Source organism: Melopsittacus undulatus, chromosome 7 (genome assembly GCF_012275295.1).
Source record: "Melopsittacus undulatus isolate bMelUnd1 chromosome 7, bMelUnd1.mat.Z, whole genome shotgun sequence".
Lineage (NCBI taxonomy): Eukaryota > Metazoa > Chordata > Aves > Psittaciformes > Psittaculidae > Melopsittacus > Melopsittacus undulatus.
Genome location: NC_047533.1, coordinates 278,014 through 295,279, shown reverse-complemented (window position 1 = coordinate 295,279; position 17,266 = coordinate 278,014). Strand labels below are relative to the sequence as shown.

The following is a 17,266-nucleotide window of genomic DNA, read 5'->3' as shown; positions in this document are numbered from 1 at the left end:
ATGTGGCCTCAGGGACCAGTGCAGCCTCCGGTGCCGTGGGGCAGGCACAGCTATGGGGGGGGGGGGGGGGGTGAGCTCCCCCCATGGCCCCTCCTGCCCCACTGCGGCTGCAGCCGGGGGTCCAGCTCCCCCCATACCCCATAGGCTGTGGGGCACAGACCTCACTCCATTGACCCCCGAGACCCCCTTATGAGCAGCACTCCCATAGCCCCCCCCCCCCCCCAGCTATGGGTCAGGAGCCCCCACTCCTCTGTGTGCCCCTGCTATGATCAATACACCTGAATGGAGCTGATCCGTGTCAGTGCTTCCGGGGGGGAGGGATGGCACCGGGGGGGGGACACCGAGACCGGGGGGTGACACTGATCCCGTTGGGGTGACACTGATCCCGTTGGGGTGACACTGATCCCGGGGGGTGACACTGATCCCGTTGGGGTGACACTGATCCCGGGGGGGTGACACTGATCCCGAGGGGTGACACTGATCCCGAGGGGTGACACTGATCCCGTTGGGGTGACACTGATCCCGGTGGGTGACACTGATCCCGGTGATGGTGACACTGATCCCGGGGGGGTGACACTGATCCCGGGGGGGTGACACTGATCCCGAGGGGTGACACTGATCCCGGGGGTGACACTGATCCCGGGGGGGTGACACTGATCCCGAGGGGTGACACTGATCCCGGGGGGGGTGACACTGATCCCGGGTGGGTGACACTGATCCCGGGGGTGACACTGATCCCGGGGGGGGTGACACTGATCCCGAGGGGTGACACTGATCCCGGGGGGGGTGACACTGATCCCGGGTGGGTGACACTGATCCCGGGGGGGGTGACACTGATCCCGTTGGGGTGACACTGATCCTGGGGGGGGTGACACTGATCCCGGGGGGTGACACTGATCCCGAGGGGTGACACTGATCCCGGGGGGGGTCCCATTACAAAAAGCTTTATTAAAGGTTAAAAGAGCCGCTGTGGGGCAGGCGCTGCCCTCGCTGCCCGTGGGGGGGCCCGGGGGGGTCCCCGGGGGGGGTCCCGGGGGGGTGTTGGGGGGGCCCCATCCGCGGTGCTCGTGTACAAAAGTCCCCACAGGTTTGTGCAGTTGAGGCCGGGGCCGGACGAGGCCAAGGCACGAGATGAGGGGGGGGGGGGGGTGAGGAGCCCCCCCCGGAGCACCCACAGCCCCCCCTGCAGGCAGGGCAGGAGCAGCACCAGAGGTAGCACCAGGACAGCACCAGGGGGGGGGTCAGGACACCCGCGGGCGCCAGAAGCACCAGCTGTGCCGCGGGTGGTGCAGCCGCTCCCGCTGCTCCTCGCGCTCACGCTCCTTCTTGCACCGCAGGTACAGGTCCTCCTCCTTCAGGTACCACACTGGGGGCCAGCGGTGGCGCTCCAGGTGGGCACGGGTCTCTGTGGGACATGGCAATGGTGAGGGGGGTATGGGAGGGGTATGGGATGGGGATGGTACAGGTGAGGTATGGTACAGGGTGGGTATGGTACAGGATGGGTATGGGACAGGGTGGGTATGGTACAGGATGGGTATGGGACAGGATGGGTATGGTACAGGATGGGTATGGGACAGGGTGGGTATGGTACAGGATGGGTATGGGACAGGATGGGTATGGTACAGGGTGGGTATTGTACAGGATGGGTACGGTACAAGATAATGTATGGTACAGGACAAGGTATGTCATGGTGCAGCATGAGGTATGATATGGCACAATGTGTGTTATGGCATGGCACAGCATGAGGTACAGCATGGCAATGTGTGGTACAGCACAGAGCAGCATGGTACACATGGTATGGCATGGGAGAGTAGTATGGAATGGCAGGGTATGGCATGGCTCAGCATAGCACAGTATGGCACAGTATAACATTTGTTATGGCATGGCATGGCATAACACAGCATGGCATGGTATGGCACAGCATGATACAATATGGCACTGTATGGTATAGTATGGCACAGTATGAGATAATATGGCACAGGATGGCACAATATGGCACTGTATGGCACAATATAGCATTGTATGGCACCGCATGGCATAGTATAGCACAGTATGGCATAGTATAGCACAGTATGGCACCATATGGCACACTATAGCACAGTATGGCACAGCGTGGCACAGTATAACAGGGTATGGCACAACATGGCACAGTATGGCACAGTAGAGCACAGTATGGCACAGTATGGCACTGTATGGCACCGTATGACAGTGTATGGCACAATATGGCACAGTATAGTACAGTATGGCACAGCGTGGCATCGTATGGCACAATATAGCACAATATGACACACTATAGCACAGTATGGCACTATATGGCACAGTATACCAGAGTATGGCACAGTATAGCACAATATGGCACCGTATGTCCCAGCATGCATGGCAGCTGTGCCGTACCTGGCGCCATGAACTTCATGTGCCTGGGGAAGCGGCGGCAGACGCTGTTGTAGTTGGTGCAGATGTAGTGTTGGCACCAGGCTGCCAACTGCTGAGCGTTGTGGAACTGGGGGGGGGGGAGAGGGTCACATCCTGCCCGGGGGGGGCTGATGGTGGCACACAGCAACACACAGCACCCCCCAACTGCACACAGCAACCCCTGACCCCCACAGCACCTCCTGCACCCCCCCAGCACCCCCTGACCCCCAGAGCACCCCCTGCACCCCACTGAGCCCCCCAGCACCCCTTGTGCCACACAGCACCCCCTGAACTCCAGAGCACCCCCTGCACCCCCCCAGCACCCCTTGTGCCCCACAGCACCCCCTGACCCCCACAGCACCCCCTGACCCCCACAGCACCCCCTGCATCCCACTGACCCCCCCAGCACCCCTTGTGCCCCACAGCACCTCCCTGACCCCCACATCACCCCTAAACCCTCCCCTGCCCCACCTGTGTCAGCTCCAGGTACAGCAGCACCTGCTCATCGATCTCCACGTGCTGCATGAACGCCCTCAGCAGCTCATCCACCGCGTACTGCTCTGGGGGGGCAGCGATGGGGGGACACACACAGGGACAGTGATGGGGTGGGGGGGGCAGCAATGGGGGTGACACGCGCAGGGACAGGCACTGTGGCTACAGCCGCCCAGGGACAACCGCGCTCGTCCAGCCCTTGTTGACAGGAGCCATCGATCCCGGTGTCATCGTCACCACATCGATGGGTGACGTCAATGGGCACCCGGGGGGGGGGGTCAGGGAGGGGCTGGGGGGTCAATGGGTGTCCAGGGCATTGCACTCATCCGGCTTTGGTTGACAAGGAAGGCATCGATCCCCAGGTCCCTACCACCGCACTGATGGTGACACCAATGGGGTACACGGGGTTCTGGGGTACACAGGTTCTGGGGTACACGGGTTCTGGGGTACAGGGGGTTCTGGGGTACACGGGTTCTGGGGTACACGGGTTCTGGGGTACACAGGTTCTGGGGTACATGGGGGTTCTGGGGTACATGGGGGTTCTGGGGTACAGGGGGGTTCTGGGGTACATGGGGGTTCTGGGGTACAGGGGGTTCTGGGGTACACGGGTTCTGGGGTACATGGGGTTTCTGGGGTACATGGGGGTTCTGGGGTACACAGGTTCTGGGGTACACAGGTTCTGGGGTACACAGGTTCTGGGGTACAGGGGTTCTGGTGTGGGGCTCTCACCGGTGAGCGCCTGCAGGCGCGGCAGGCACAGCCGGTCGCTCAGGATGAGCAGCTCCAGCGCATCCAGGTCCGGTGCTGGGGTGAAGACTCCGGTGTACAGGAAGTCAAGGACAGCGCGGAGGGAGGCACAGCTGGTGCCAGGCAACGGGACCTGGGCACAATGGGGGCTATGGGGGGTGCTGGGGCCGGCAGTGCCATGGGGCAGAGCAGGACCACACAACCCCCCCCCGGTGTCACCATCCCCTCACCTCAGAGGCATAGCTCTCCCGGAAGGACCCTCGGAACATGGCCATCATCCAGTCACAGCCCGCGATCAGCAGCGGCTTGTGTGCCGGCACCGAACCGTCGTCCACCCGGAACACCACGTCTGGCACCGCAGAGATGGCACAGAGGGGGGATGGGGTGGGCATGGGGTGGGTACAGCATGGGGATGGTGTGGGAATGGTGTGGGGATAGGGTGGGGATGATGTGGGTACAGTGTGGGGATGGTGTGGGCACAGGGTGGGGATGGTGTGGTGATGGTGTGGGCACAGCATGAGGATGGTGTGGGTACAGCGTGGGGATGGTGTGGGCACAGTGTGGGGATGGTGTGGGCACAGCATGGGGATGGTGTGGGGATGGTGTGGGTACAGTGTGGGGATGGTGTGGGCACAGCATGGGGATGGTGTGGGCACAGCATGGGGATGGTGTGGGCACAGTATGGGGATGGTGTGGGCACGGCATGGGGATGGTGTGGGGATGGTGTGGGTACAGTGTGGGGATGGTGTGGTCACGGCACAGGGACAGGCACCCCATGTCCATGCCAGTCACCATGTGCCACCCGCGGTAAGGGCAGGCTCCTGGTGATGTCCCCATCCAGCGCCCCTGTACCTGCAAAGACCCCCTTGGCCAGGCACTCCTTGATGCGGTTGGCGCGGCGCACGTGGAAGGCTTTGGTGATCTCCTGGTTCATGAAGCTCTCCTTGTTGAGCACATTGGCCACCATCATGCGCAGGTCAAACACCTCCAGCAGCTCTGCGATGGTGGCCACGTGCCGCAGGTCACCGCGGGCCTGGTCCAGCCTCCCGGTGTACAGGTACTCGAGCACGGCACGGAACGGCTCCGGCTGCACCCGCGGCTCCATGCGCACCAGCACCATCCGGCGCTCCCGTCCCGACACCGGCTCCGGCACCACCGCCCAGCCCATGCTCACGAACCCGCGGCCCCACGAGGACAGGTCCCGGATGCTGCCGTCCCCTCCATCCCCCCCCACATCCCCTGCGTCCCCCCCCGTCCCCGGCGCATCCTCATGGCGCGAGCCCGGTGCCGCGGCACCGCCACCATCCGCCGCGCTCTCCCGGTGCCCATCCAGGCTCTCCCGGTGCCCATCCGGCCCCTGCAGCGTGAACAGGTCATAGAACTTGGAGCAGGCGGTGGCAAGGAACACGCGGTGCGCGAACACGCGCTGCCCGCCCTGCAGCTCGAAGGCCACGTCGGCGCAGGTCGGGGTGCGGAAGAGCGCGGCGGCACCGCGGCCGCGGCCGGCAGCGGCATCGGGGACACGGATGACCGGGGGGGGGGGCTTGGGGGGCAGGAACGGAGCCTGCAGCAGCGGCCGCTGCATCTTCTTCAGGTGTGACTTCCAGAACTGGAGGTGCCGGCGGGAGATGAGCGCGGCGCGGATGGCGTTGTCAAACACGTCCTTGATGCCGAACTGAGCCACCACGCTGGTCTCGTAGTACGGCACCCCCAGCTCCTTGGCCACCTCGTGCCCGCGCTCCGGGGGCAGGATGTCCGTGGGCTTGATGGGCCTATGGGGACAGCGGATGGGGCTGGGTCAGTGCCGAGGGGTCCCCGTCCCCATCCCACCCCCGGTGCGGTGCAGGGCTCACTTGGCCAGGGGTCTCCGTGCCCGGTTGACGGCATCCAGGTCGGCATAGCGCAGGTCCAGCTGGCAGCCCACCAGCACGATGGGTGTCCGAGGGCAGAAGTGCTTGATCTCGGGGTACCACATGGTCTTCACGTGCCGCAGGGAGTTGGGGTTGGCCAGGGAGAAGCACAGAACAACCACATCTGACCTGCAGCGGGAGGAGGAGGAGGAAGAGGAGGAAGAGGAGGAAGAGCAGGAAGAGGAGGAAGAGGAGGGTGAGGAGCCCAGCCCCAGCACATCCCATTGTCACCCCCTGGCCCCAGACCACCCTCTGCACCCCACCATGCTCAGGGAATGTCACTGGGGTCCCATCATTGCCCAGGGACACCCATGGCTGGAGCCGGATGCCCCCAGTGTTGGACCCACCCCCGGGTACCCCACAGGGCTCTGCCCCACTGCAGCACTGCCCACTGGAGCCTCATGGCCATGTACAGGACAGGTGATGGATGGGAGGGAGGAAGATGATGGTGCCTGGATCTGTGTCACCATGGCTGGCCAAGCCAATGGCAACACCAGCACTGCACAGCACAGGACACACACTGCACAGCACACACACTGCACAGCACACACACTGCACAGCACAGGACACACACTGCACAGCACAGCACACACACTGCACAGCACAGGACACACACTGCACAGCACAGGACACACACTGCACAGCACAGCACACACACTGCACTGCACAGGACCCACACTGCACAGCACAGGACACACACTGCACAGCACAGGACACACACTGCACAGCACAGGACCAGCACTGCACAGCACAGGACCCACACTGCACAGCACAGCACACACACTGCACAGCACAGGACCCACACTGCACAGCACAGGACACACACTGCACAGCACAGCACACACACTGCACTGCACAGGACCCACACTGCACAGCACAGGACACACACTGCACAGCACACACACTGCACAGCACACACACTGCACAGCACAGGACACACACTGCACAGGACTCACACTGCACAGCACAGGACACACACTGCACAGCACAGGACACACACTGCACAGCACAGGACACACACTGCACAGCACAGGACCTACACTGCACAGCACAGGACACACACTGCACAGGAAAGGACCCACACTGCACAGCACACACACTGCACAGCACAGGACACACACTGCACAGGACTCACACTGCACAGCACATACACTGCACAGCACAGGACACACACTGCACAGCACAGGACACACACTGCACAGCACACACACTGCACAGCACACACACTGCACAGCACAGGACACACACTGCACAGCACAGGACCCACACTGCACAGCACAGGACCCACACTGCACAGCACAGGACCCACACTGCACAGCACACACACTGCACAGCACAGGACACACACTGCACAGGACTCACACTGCACAGCACAGGACACACACTGCACAGCACAGGACACACACTGCACAGCACAGGACCCACACTGCACAGCACAGGACACACACTGCACAGCACACACACTGCACAGCACACACACTGCACAGCACAGGACACACACTGCACAGGACTCACACTGCACAGCACAGGACACACACTGCACAGCACAGGACACACACTGCACAGCACAGGACACACACTGCACAGCACAGGACCTACACTGCACAGCACACACACTGCACAGGACCAGCTCTGTCCCCACCCCCCCGGTGCTGCAGGAAGGACCCACAGAGAGCACCCGGGTCCCGGCCCCGTCCCTGCCCCAGTGCCCTGAGCCCCTTCCCGGTGCAGCCGTGGGGCTCCCCCCGTGCTCCCGGTGCTGGCACGTCCCGGGGCAGCCTCCCCGGGCAAGGTGACAGGCACCGGTGCCAACGGCCGCGGGTCCCGCAGCCCCGGGGGCCTTATAAGGTGTCCGGGAGCGGCCACGTGGGCCCAAACCGGGCTCGTTTTTAGTCTGCGCTTGGCCGGGACGTGACCGGAGGCGCCTCTGGAGCGGGGCCCGAGGCACGGACCGAGATAGCACCAGCGCGGGGCCAACGCCAGCACCGGGACCGGAGCCACCCCCGGAGCCCCGGGACCCCCCTCGGGGCTGGGCCGGACCGGAGCCGCGCTGGCACCGGTGGGACCGGACATAAAGGGGAGGGGGACGGGCTCAGCACCCCTGGTGTGCCCGCAGCACCTCCAGTGTGCCCCCAGCACCCTCAGTGTGCCCCCAGCACCTCCAGTGTGCCCCCAGCAGCCCCAATGTGCCCCCAGCACCGCCTGTGTGCCCCCAGCACCCCCGAGGGTTTGGGGGGGGCTGAAGGGGCTCTTGGGCTGCTGGAAAGGGCAGGGGGAGACCCCTTCGGGTCCCTGTGTCCCCATTGGGTAGGGAGGGCTGAGGGGCTGGGTGCTGGGGGGGGAGAGGGTTCTGGGGGGGTCAGGGTGCTGGTGGGAGGGGGGTGCTGGGGGGGGGTGACGGTGTCGGAGGGGGGCGGGGCTCCGCGGCTCCCACCTGCCATAGGCGAAGCGCCGATCCTTGTGGTGATCCCCGAACGTGTCCCAGAGCCGCAGGGAGACGCTGACCTCGTCCACCACATCCCGGGAGCGCTCCAGCACCTGCGGCACCGGGAGCCGGTCACGGCACCGGGAGCCGGTCACGGCACCGCCGGTAACCGGTCACGGCACCACCGGTAACCGGTCATGGCACCGGGAACCGGTCACGGCACCGGTAACCGGTCACGGCACCGGGAACCGGTCACGGCACCACCGGGAACCGATCACGGCACCGGGAGCCGGTCACGGCACCACCGGTAACCGGTCACGGCACCGGGAACCGGTCATGGCACCGGGAGCCGGTCACGGCACCCCGGTAACCGGTCACGGCACCGCCGGGACCCCACACCCGGTACCCGTCCCCGGCCGCACCTCCTGGCACACGCGGTACTGGTCGATGGCCCACACGGTGGGGACGTGCGTGGCCAGCAGCTGGTACTGGCTGAGGGTGGCGTTGCAGGCGCGGGCGCAGATGAGCCGGGTCTTGCCCACCGCGTTGTCCCCGACCACCACGCACTTGATGGTCTCGACGTTGGGTCTCTCGTAGTCCACGTCCAGGTCCATGTGCTCCTCGGGGCACCGGGACCGGGACCGGCTCCGTTCGATCCCGGACCCCCCCCCCCCCGGACCGGACCCGGCCCCGCCGCCGCCCGGGCCCGCTACCGCGCCCGCCCCGCCCCGCCCCGCCCAGCGGCCAATCAGAGCCGGCGCTGCGGCTGCGCCACGCCCCTCCGGCCCCGCCCCTCCGGCTCAGCCAATCGCAGCCCGGCCCGCCCCGCCTCGCCCCGCCCACCCCGCTCCGCCGCAGCCCCGCGCGGACAAAGGAGCGCCGCCAGGGGGCGCCGCGCACGCGTGACTGCCCCCCCCCACCGCGGGAGGAGGCCACGCCCCCAGTGAGGGGCGGTGCTTGATGGACACGCCCCCCTCCTCTCGCCCCGCCCACCGGTGGGTAATGGTGGGGACGGCCGGTGACACCAGTGACAGCAGTGACACTAACAGCACCAGTGAGACCAGCAAAACCAGTAAGACCAGTGAGACCAGGAACACCAGTGACACCAGCACACCAGTGATAGCAGTGACAGCAGTGACACCAGTAACACCAGTGGCACCAGTGACACTAGCAGCACCAGTGAGACAAGCAGAACCAGTGACTCAAGTGACTCAATGACACCAGTGAGACCAGTAACTTTGTTCACTCTCTGCAGACCAGACCAGAATGAATCACCAGTACCTGTATGTACATGTGGAAACAGTCACATCGGAGAGCTCCAGGACATACCAGTCACACCAGTAACACCACCAGCCTCCAGCACTGGCCCGTGTCCCAGCATGTATACCAGTAACACCAGTGAGACCAGTGAGACCGGTAGTACCAGTGTCACCAGTGAAACCAAGACGTCAGGGAGGAGGCAGGGTGGGCACAGGCACTGGGCAGGGGGAGCACAGAAGGCTGCTGGCCTCAGTGGGCTGGTGGCCACAATGGGCTGGTGGCTGCTGCAGATGTGTCCCTTTGCGGGGGGGCCATGGGAGCTGTGGCTGTACTGGGGTGTCCCCAGTCCCGTGCCCCTCTCTGTGGCCCCATTCCAGTAGCGGATGTTTTCCATCCCTCAGGAATTGGGGTTTGGAGCCGTCCTGACCAAATAAGGGAAAGGCCGAGCATGGTCCTGTGGGAGCTGGAGCCTGACTGGGATGGGGTGGGAATGGAATGGGGATGGGGATAGGAATGGTATTGGGATGGGACGGAGATATGAATGCGAATGAGGATAGGATGTGAATGGGATGGGATGTGATGGAGACGGGATGGAATAGGATAGGATGGAGATGGGATGGAGATGAGATGGGGATGGGATGGGATGGAGGTGGGATAGGATAGGGTGGGGGTGGAATGGGATGTGACCTCCCTTCAGCCAGTCTGGCTGAGCATCCCACACCCTGACCTTACCCCTGTGGTGACCCCAAGCTGGGCTCGCTCCCTGCCTGCAGCACCATGTGCTGCCCTGGGACCAGCACAGCACCCACATCCCGGAGTGGGACCCTGTGTCCTGCACCCACATCCCGGAGTGGGACCCCGTGTCCAGCACCCACATCCCAGCACAGGACCCTGCACAGCACATGCACATCCCAGTGCTGGATCCTGGCACAACACCCACATCCCAGTGTGGGATCCTGGGATCAGAACCCACCATAGGACCCCGTGTCCCGCACCCACATCCCACCACAGGACCTTGCATAGAACACCCGCATCCCAGTATGGGACTGTGGGATCAGATCCCACCATAGGACCCCATATCCCACACCACGTCCCGGTTCCGGACGCTGCTGACTCCCTCTCTCCGGTGCCGCCCCCGTGCCCCGCCCGGTCCCTCCCGTGGGTGGTGGGGGCGGGTTCGGGCGGGGGCGGCAGCACCGGGAGCTGCGGGACGGGGATGGCGGCGCCGGGGCTGGAGCGGCACCGGTTGGCGCTGCTGGCGGCGAGGGAGGATGTGGGGAACCCCCGAGCCGGTACCGACTGGTGAGAGACGGATCCGGGCACCGGGAATGGGCACCGGGAACGGGCACGGGGCACCGGAGGCGGACATGGAGCATTGGGAATGGGCACCGGCAGAGGGGAGCGGGCACCGGAAACCGGGAACGGGAGCGGGCAACGGGAGCGGAAAATGGGAGCGGGGAATGGGAGCGGGCACGGGGGCAGGCACCGGGAATGGGCACCGGGAATGAGCACCGGGCGGGTACCGGACGGGCGGCGGAAGGGGACGTCCCGAGGCACAGCGCGCACCGGGCCGGGTCCCGGCGGGGCCGGGGGCTGAGCTCCCCCCTCCGCTCCTGCCCCGCCCCGCCCCTCCCGGTGCCGCCGCCGCCGCCACCGGGGGCAGGGCCTGGCTCGGGGGGGTGCTAGGGCCGCCCCTCCCCCCCCGGCCCCGTGCCCCCGACAGCACAGAGCGGAGGGCACCGGGACCGGCGGAGCCGCAGCCCCCGCCGTGGGACACGTGCGGCCAGAGGGGCCCGACACGGTCTGACGTGTCCCGGCGTGTGCGGAACGGTCCTGCCCCGGTCCTGTCCCGTCCTGCCCCGGTCCTGTCCCATCCTGCCCCGGTCCTGCCCCGGTCCTGCCCCGATCCGGTGTGTGCCCCACTGAGCCCTGCCCGGGGCACATCCCGGTGAGCCGGGCAGTGTCCTGCGTGCTCTGCCATGTCCTGCCGTGTCCTATGGGATTCCATGTCCATGCCCTGCCGCTCTGTGCTGTTCCCTGCCATGTCCTGCCCTGCCATGCCCGTGTCACTCCTTGCCCTGCCATGCCCGGTCCGTTCCGTGCTCGCTGTGCCGCACACGCTGCCGGTTCCGTTCCCTGTCCCAGCACGGACCACCCCGTGCCCGTGTAACCGGTGCCATGGGGGCACAAAGCAGCTGAGGACGATGGGACCGGCCCGGGGGGGTCCGGGGGGGTCCCGCCCGGGGGCTCCGAGGGGCTGGAGCCGCCGCTCCCACAGCCCCATTGTCCTGGGGCGGATGCTGCGGGCGGCACTTCCATGAATTGAGGCTGGCAGAGGCACCGGGGGGGGGGGGGGGCACAGGAGGCCCCGGGGGGGGGCACAAGGGGGCGATACGGGCCTGGCCCGGACCCGTCCCCAGTGCCCCCCCCGACCCCTCCGACCCCCCAGGGCCGTGTTTGGCTACGAGAAGCACCATGAGCTGAAGCTGTTGGACTCCGGAGGTACCGGACCCCGGTGGGCAGGGGGTGCTGGGGGGGGGGGGTCCCCTCTGTGCCCCCCCCTGACCCCTCCGTCCGCAGCCGGGGGTCCGGAGGAGCTGTCCGGGAGGTTCTCGGCCGGTAGCATCATGTACGGACTGTGCCGTGTCCCGGAGCCCGGTACCGGCGCCCCCCGCGTGGTGCTCATCCACTGGGTGAGTGCGGGCGGGGGGGTCTGGGAGACCCCCCGTTACCGGGGACGGGGACTCTGGGTGACCCTCGTTACCGGTCACGGGGGGGGGGTCTGGGAGACCCCCCGTTACCGGTCACGGGGATGGGGTCCCGGTGCCATCCTCATCCCCTGTCCCCGGTGCCAGGTGGGGGAGAAGGTACCGGAAGCCCAACGGGAGGCGTGTGCCGGACACCTGCCGGTCCTCAGGGGCTTCTTCCGGGTGAGCGGGGGGGGCTCGGCCCCCACGGGTGATCCTGACCCCCCCCCCAGGCCCTGAGCCCTCCCCGATGGTCCTGACCCCCCCATGGATCCTGACCCCCCCATGATCCTGACCCCCCCCATGGATCCTGACCCCCCCATGGGTCTTGACCCCCCCCATGGATCCTGACCCTCCCCATGGATCCCGACATCCCCCATGGATCCTGACATCCCCATCCCATGGGTCCTGACCCCCCCCAAGGACGGATCCTGCCCCATGCCCCAGCCCCCGAGTGCCGCCTGGGTGCTGAGCCTCCATCTGTCCCGCATCTGGATCCAGTCCCACATCTGGCTCCAGCCCCACATCTGGATCCAGCCCCACATCTGGAGCACGCAGGGAACGGCTCCAGGACCCGGGGGGGTGGGCAGGGAGCCGGGGGGCTCCGGTGCCCCCGGTGCTGACCCGGTCCCATCCGGTGCCAGGAGGCCAGCGCGGTGCTGAGCGCTCAGCGCCCCCAGGACCTGACACGGGAGCGGCTGAACCAGGCGCTGGCACAAGTGGAGCCCCCCGGGAACCACGTGACCAGGAGGGTGTCCCCCCCCGACACTGAGGAGCTCGTGGTGAGGGGGGGTCCTGGGGGGGGAATGGGGGGGGGGGTGACCATCGGGTGACACTGGGGAGCGATTCGGGGTGTCCATGATGGAAGGACCCTGGGTTGGGGGTCTCTGGTTTGGGGGTCCCTGGGTTGGGGGGTCCCTGGGTTGGGGGGTCCCTGGGTTGGGGGGTCCTGGGTTGAGGGTCCCGGGGTTGGGGGTCTCTGGGTGAGGGGTCCTGGGTTGGGGGTCCCTGGGGGTTGAGCCCCTGAAGGGGATCATGGGGGGGTCCCTGTGTTGGGGGGGTTCCCGTGTGCGGGTCCGGGGGTCCCCCTGGTCCGGGGGGTCCCTGAGCCCTGTCCCACACCCGCAGGGCACCAACTACCGCAGGACCAACCCTGCACTGGAGCTGAACCGGACACAGCGGGACTCGTTCTGGGCACAGGCGGAGGTCAGAGGGGGGGGCGGGAGGGGGGGTCCCGGTGTCCCCGGTGCGGGGGGAGGGGCTCCCGGTGCCCCCGGTGGGTGTCCGGTCTGAGCTCCCGGTGCGGCCGCAGCGGGAGGAGCAGCAGCGGAAGGAGCAGGAGCGGAACCGGCTGCGGGAGGAGCAGCAGAGATGGGAACGGCAGCGGCGGCACCGGGAGCACAGGGAGGCGGCGGAGCGGGAGCGGCGCTGCCGGGAGCGGGAGCGGGAGCTGCAGGAGCAGCGGTGAGGGGGGGGCACCCCCATAGCCCCCGTGCCCAATAGCCCCCATGTCCCCATGCTCCCCATGCCCTGCACCAACCCCATCTCCATGTCCTTCTGGCCCCTGTGCCTCCCAGTCTCTCTGTGCCCCGCACATTTCCGTACCCCCCATCCCCATACCCCCCTCCATGTCCCCATATCCATCCCTCTCCCTGCAGGAAGGCTCAGGCTCTGCTGGAGGCTGAGGAGCGGAGGAAGGAGAAGGAGCGATGGGTGAGTGGGGTGCCCGGGTCGGGGGGGGGACATGGTGGGGTCCATGGGGTCTATGGGGTCTATGGGGTCCATGGGGTCCATGTGGTCCATGTGGTCCATGGGGTCCATAGGGGTCCATGGGGTCCGTGGGGTCCATGGGGTCCATGGGGTCCATAGGGGTCCATGGGGGTCCATGGGGTCCATGGGGTCCATGGGGGTCAATGGGGATCTATGGGGTCCATGGGGTCCATGGGGGTCCATGGTGTCCATGGGGTGCATGGGGGTCCATGGGGATCTATGGGGTCCATGGGGTCCATGGGGGTCCATGGGGATCTATGGGGTCCATGGGGTCCATGGGGGTCCATGGGGATCTATGGGGTCCATGGGGTCCATGGGGGTCCATGTGTCCATGGTGGTCTATAGGGTCCATGGGGTTCATGGGGTTCATGGGGTCCATGTGTCCCATCCCTGCCCCATCCCACAGGAGCAGCAGCAGAGGGAGCACGAGGAGGCCATGAGGGACCGAGGCCGGAGCAGCGAGTCCATTGGGAAAGCAGCCGTGAGTCCTGCCCCATGGATGCCCCCATGGATCCCTTCATGGATCCCCCTAAGGACCCCCCCATGGATCCCCCCCATGGATCCCCCCATGGATCCCCCCATGGATCCCCCCATGAACCCCCCACATGGATCCTCCCCATGGACCCCCTATGGATCCCCTCATGGAACCCCCCCCGTCTGTGCTGCCCGCAGGAAGCTGCTGCTCTCGTGTCCCAGCGGCCGCAGAACCCTCGGGAGTTCTTCCGCCAACGGGAACGGGAACGGGAACGGGAGCGCTCGGGACCCACACCCGGAGCCCTGAGCCCTGACAGCCGCACCCGGCCCGGTGAGTGCGGCTGGAGGGGCAATGAGCGGGTCTGGGGCCGGTGTCTGTAGGGTCTGTACCAGTACTGGTGTCTGGGGCTCTGTACCTGGTGCCGTTGCTGTAACCCGGTACCGGAGGGTCTGTACCGGTGCTGGGGGGTCTGTACCTGTACCAGAGGTTCTGTACCGGTACCAGAGTGTCTGTACCGGTACCGGGGCTCAGTACCGGTATTGTGGTGTCAGTACCGGTACCGTTGGTGTCAGTACCGGTACCGTTGGTGTCAGTACCGGTACTGTTGGTGTCAGTACCAGTACCTCTGGTGTCAGTACCGGTACTGTTGGTGTCAGTACCGGTACCGGGGGTCAGTACCCGTACCGTTGGGGTCAGTACCGGTACTGTTGGTGTCAGTACCGGTCCCGTTGGGTCAGTACCGGTACCTCTGGTGTCAGTACCGGTATCACTGTTGGGGTCAGTACCTGTACTGTTGGTGTCAGTACTGGTACCGTTGGGGTCAGTACCTGTATCACCGTTGGTGTCAGTACCGCTGGGGTCAGTACCGGTATCGCAGTGTCAGTACCGGTATCGGGGGTCAGTACCGGTACCGGTTGTCAGTACCGTTGGTGTCAGTACCGGTGTCAGTCCCGGTCCCATCGCTCCCCCTCAGGCCCCCGCCCGTTCCTCCGGTACCAGCGCAGTTTGACTGAAGCCGCTCTCATTTTCCGCCGCCCGGAGCCGCCGGCAGCTCCTGAGCACCGGGAGAGGCACCCGGAGACCCCCCCGGGCACAGACCGGGCAGGGGCCTCACATGGGGACAGACCCATAGGGACAGGGACACCCCCAAGTACCACCTCTGGGACCCACATCAGCCCTATAGGGACAGGGAGCCCCACAAGTGCCTCCTTGGGGACCCCCTCAATGGGGACAGGGACCCTTCCAAGTGCCACCACTGGGATGCCCCAAAGCCCCACAGGGACAGGGACACCCCAGACTGTCACCCCTGGGACCCACATCAGCCCTATAGGGACAGAGACCCCCCCCAGCCCAGCTAGGGCAGGGTCCCCCCATGCCACCAGCCCCATAGGGACAGGGACCCCCCCAAGTGCCACCTCTGGGACCCTCACCAGCCCCATAGAGGGGGGGACCCCTCCCAGCCCCATGGGGGCAGCGTTGGGGTCCCCCCCCCTTCCCAGCCCCCCCCCGGCTGAGAGCCCCCCCCCGGATCCCTGCCCCCTCCCCAGCCCCCCAGTGTGGGGGTCTCCGGAGGGGCAGGATGAGGGGGCTCTGAGCCCCGGACCCCCCCCGTGCGGCCCCAGCCCCCCCCGCCCTCAGCCGGAACCGCAGCCAGGTGGGTACCAGGGACCCCCAAGTGTGGGGCTGGGGGGTCCCGACCCCCGATCCCTGCCCAGGCCATGGGGCGCTGTGGGCCCAACCTGTCCCTCCCCATAGGGCCTGTGGGGCAGGAACTGCCCCGGCGAGACTCGGGGTACAACGGGCTCGGGGGGGGGCTCTGGGCAGCCCCCTGGGAGCGGGACCCTCCCCCACCGGAGGTACAGCCATGGGGGTCACGGGAGGGTATGGGGAGGGGTGTGGGGCTGGGGAGATGTGGGGCTGGGAGATGTGGGGCTGGGGAGATGTGGGGCTGGGGAGATGTGGGGCTGGGGAGATATGGGGCTGGGAGATGTGGGGCAGGGGAGGTGTGGGGCTGGGGAGATGTGGGGCTGGGAGATGTGGGGCTGGGAGATGTGGGGCTGGGAGATGTGGGGCTGGGGAGATGTGGGGCTGGGAGATGTGGGGCAGGGGAGATGTGGGGCTGGGAGATGTGGGGCAGGGGAGATATGGGGCTGGGTGGCTGTGGTAGGGCTGAAGGGTGGGTTTGGGGCTGGGTTTGGGGCTGGGTTTGGGGCTGGGGTCTGCGGGGAGCACAACACGGGGCTGGTTTTGGGGTGCAGGAGGGGGTGGGGGGTTCATGGGGACCTCTAAGGGCCCCCCCATCCTGCAGGGGGATGAGCCCAACGACAGCAGCATCCGGCACAGGGACAAGCCAGGTACCCCCAAACCTCCTGTACCCCCAAACTCATGTACCCCAAAACCTCCTGTACCCCCAAACCTCTTGTACCCCCCAAACCTCCTGCACCCCCCAAACCTCCTGTACCCCCAAACTCCTGTACCCCCCAAACCTCCTGCACCCCCCAAACCTCCTGTACCCCCAAACCTCTGTACCCCCAAACCCCCTGTACCCCCAAACCTCCTGTACCCCCACACCTCCTGTACCCCCAAACCTCCTGTACCCCCCACACCTCCTGTACCCCCCCCCGGCCCCTCTATCCCAGCCCCACCGCTCTCTGCCCCACATCAACCCCTCTCCCCCCATAGGCTTCGCTCTGCTCCTGACCCACCCACAGCTCTTGGGGGGCTCCAGTGCCCCCCCCAAGGACGAGGAGCTCTCCCCACACGCTGTGTAAGGGGGGGCTCCAGCACCCCCTGTGTGGGGGGACCCCCAAGAACCCTCCGTGCACCTCCAGACCCCCCCGCACCCCTCCGAGCAGCTTCAGGATGGACCCCCCCCCAGTGCTGCCTATGGGGCCCCAGTGCTGTTAAATACACTTTAATGCTTCTTAATGGGGTGTCAGAATTGGGGTCCGGGGGGGGGGGACCCCAGGAGTTGGGGGGGTCAGAGCTGTACCGTGTACATGGGGGGGCAGCACCACCATGGGGGGGT

The 17,266-nt window shown here is 66.3% G+C and overlaps 2 protein-coding genes across 2 annotated transcripts; one reads left to right on the top strand and one right to left on the bottom strand.

Annotated features, from left to right (window-relative positions):
• Window positions 1-1,035: 1,035 nt before the first annotated feature.
• Window positions 1,036-8,671, bottom strand: LOC117436486 (rho-related BTB domain-containing protein 2-like). The gene is made up of 9 exons (XM_034064703.1): window positions 8,409-8,671; window positions 7,996-8,099; window positions 5,505-5,690; window positions 4,504-5,423; window positions 3,882-4,000; window positions 3,634-3,784; window positions 2,884-2,972; window positions 2,395-2,500; window positions 1,036-1,405 (listed from the first exon to the last, which is right to left on the bottom strand). The coding sequence occupies exons 1-9, from the start codon at window positions 8,598-8,600 to the stop codon at window positions 1,242-1,244; spliced, it is 2,031 nt and encodes a 676-aa protein (XP_033920594.1). The 5' UTR covers window positions 8,601-8,671; the 3' UTR covers window positions 1,036-1,241.
• A 1,675-nt stretch (window positions 8,672-10,346) lies between these two features.
• Window positions 10,347-17,166, top strand: LOC117436492 (drebrin-like protein). Its single transcript, XM_034064769.1, has 14 exons — window positions 10,347-10,548; window positions 11,696-11,748; window positions 11,827-11,939; window positions 12,102-12,176; window positions 12,638-12,775; window positions 13,122-13,199; window positions 13,306-13,457; window positions 13,652-13,706; window positions 14,170-14,244; window positions 14,436-14,537; window positions 15,187-15,792; window positions 15,954-16,094; window positions 16,529-16,592; window positions 16,921-17,166. Exons 1-14 carry the CDS (start codon window positions 10,463-10,465, stop codon window positions 17,007-17,009), a joined length of 1,827 nt encoding a protein of 608 aa, XP_033920660.1. The 5' UTR covers window positions 10,347-10,462; the 3' UTR covers window positions 17,010-17,166.
• The last annotated feature ends 100 nt before the right edge of the window (window positions 17,167-17,266 follow it).